This window comes from Penaeus monodon, chromosome 15 (assembly GCF_015228065.2).
Source record: "Penaeus monodon isolate SGIC_2016 chromosome 15, NSTDA_Pmon_1, whole genome shotgun sequence".
NCBI lineage: Eukaryota > Metazoa > Arthropoda > Malacostraca > Decapoda > Penaeidae > Penaeus > Penaeus monodon.
Genome location: NC_051400.1, coordinates 4,108,263 through 4,108,657, shown reverse-complemented (window position 1 = coordinate 4,108,657; position 395 = coordinate 4,108,263). Strand labels below are relative to the sequence as shown.

General features: G+C 41.8%; 1 protein-coding gene across 1 annotated transcript in view; it reads right to left on the bottom strand.

The window, feature by feature from the left end:
* Positions 1-157: 157 nt before the first annotated feature.
* LOC119581693 (rhodopsin-like) overlaps positions 158-395 on the bottom strand; it is a gene marked incomplete in the record, with an annotated part of 1,527 nt that continues 1,289 nt past the window's right edge. Inside the window, 1 exon segment of the mRNA XM_037929814.1 lies at positions 158-395. Within this exon segment, the coding sequence (XP_037785742.1) occupies positions 275-395 (121 nt within the window).

Below are 395 nucleotides of genomic sequence, written 5' to 3'. Positions count from 1 at the left end.
TCTTGGTTGTGGCCAAAAAACCCGGACCAAAACCTTTCATAGAGACATCAGTGTATGGTGTTGTACGATGTTAAGAAGTTTTTAATGTTTTTCGTGTTTTAGCGTCATATATAGTGCAGTATGGAAGTCGATGAAAAAAGGATACTGAAATAGAGAACTTTGCTGGGATGTATTTTCAAGCTGGTTCATCGAATACAAGGGTAAGAGGATAAAGAGTTACCTGACATGCATTTTTCCAAAATTCTAAACCATGAACATCACGTGTCCCTCTATCTCAAGCAGATTCTGCTTTCTCGGAGGTTTCGACCGTGGAAACAGAACCAACATCAGAAACATTGTCTCCTTCGCCGGTGCAAGCAAGGCATGGCAACTTCTTCTCAAGTGCAGCGCGGTAC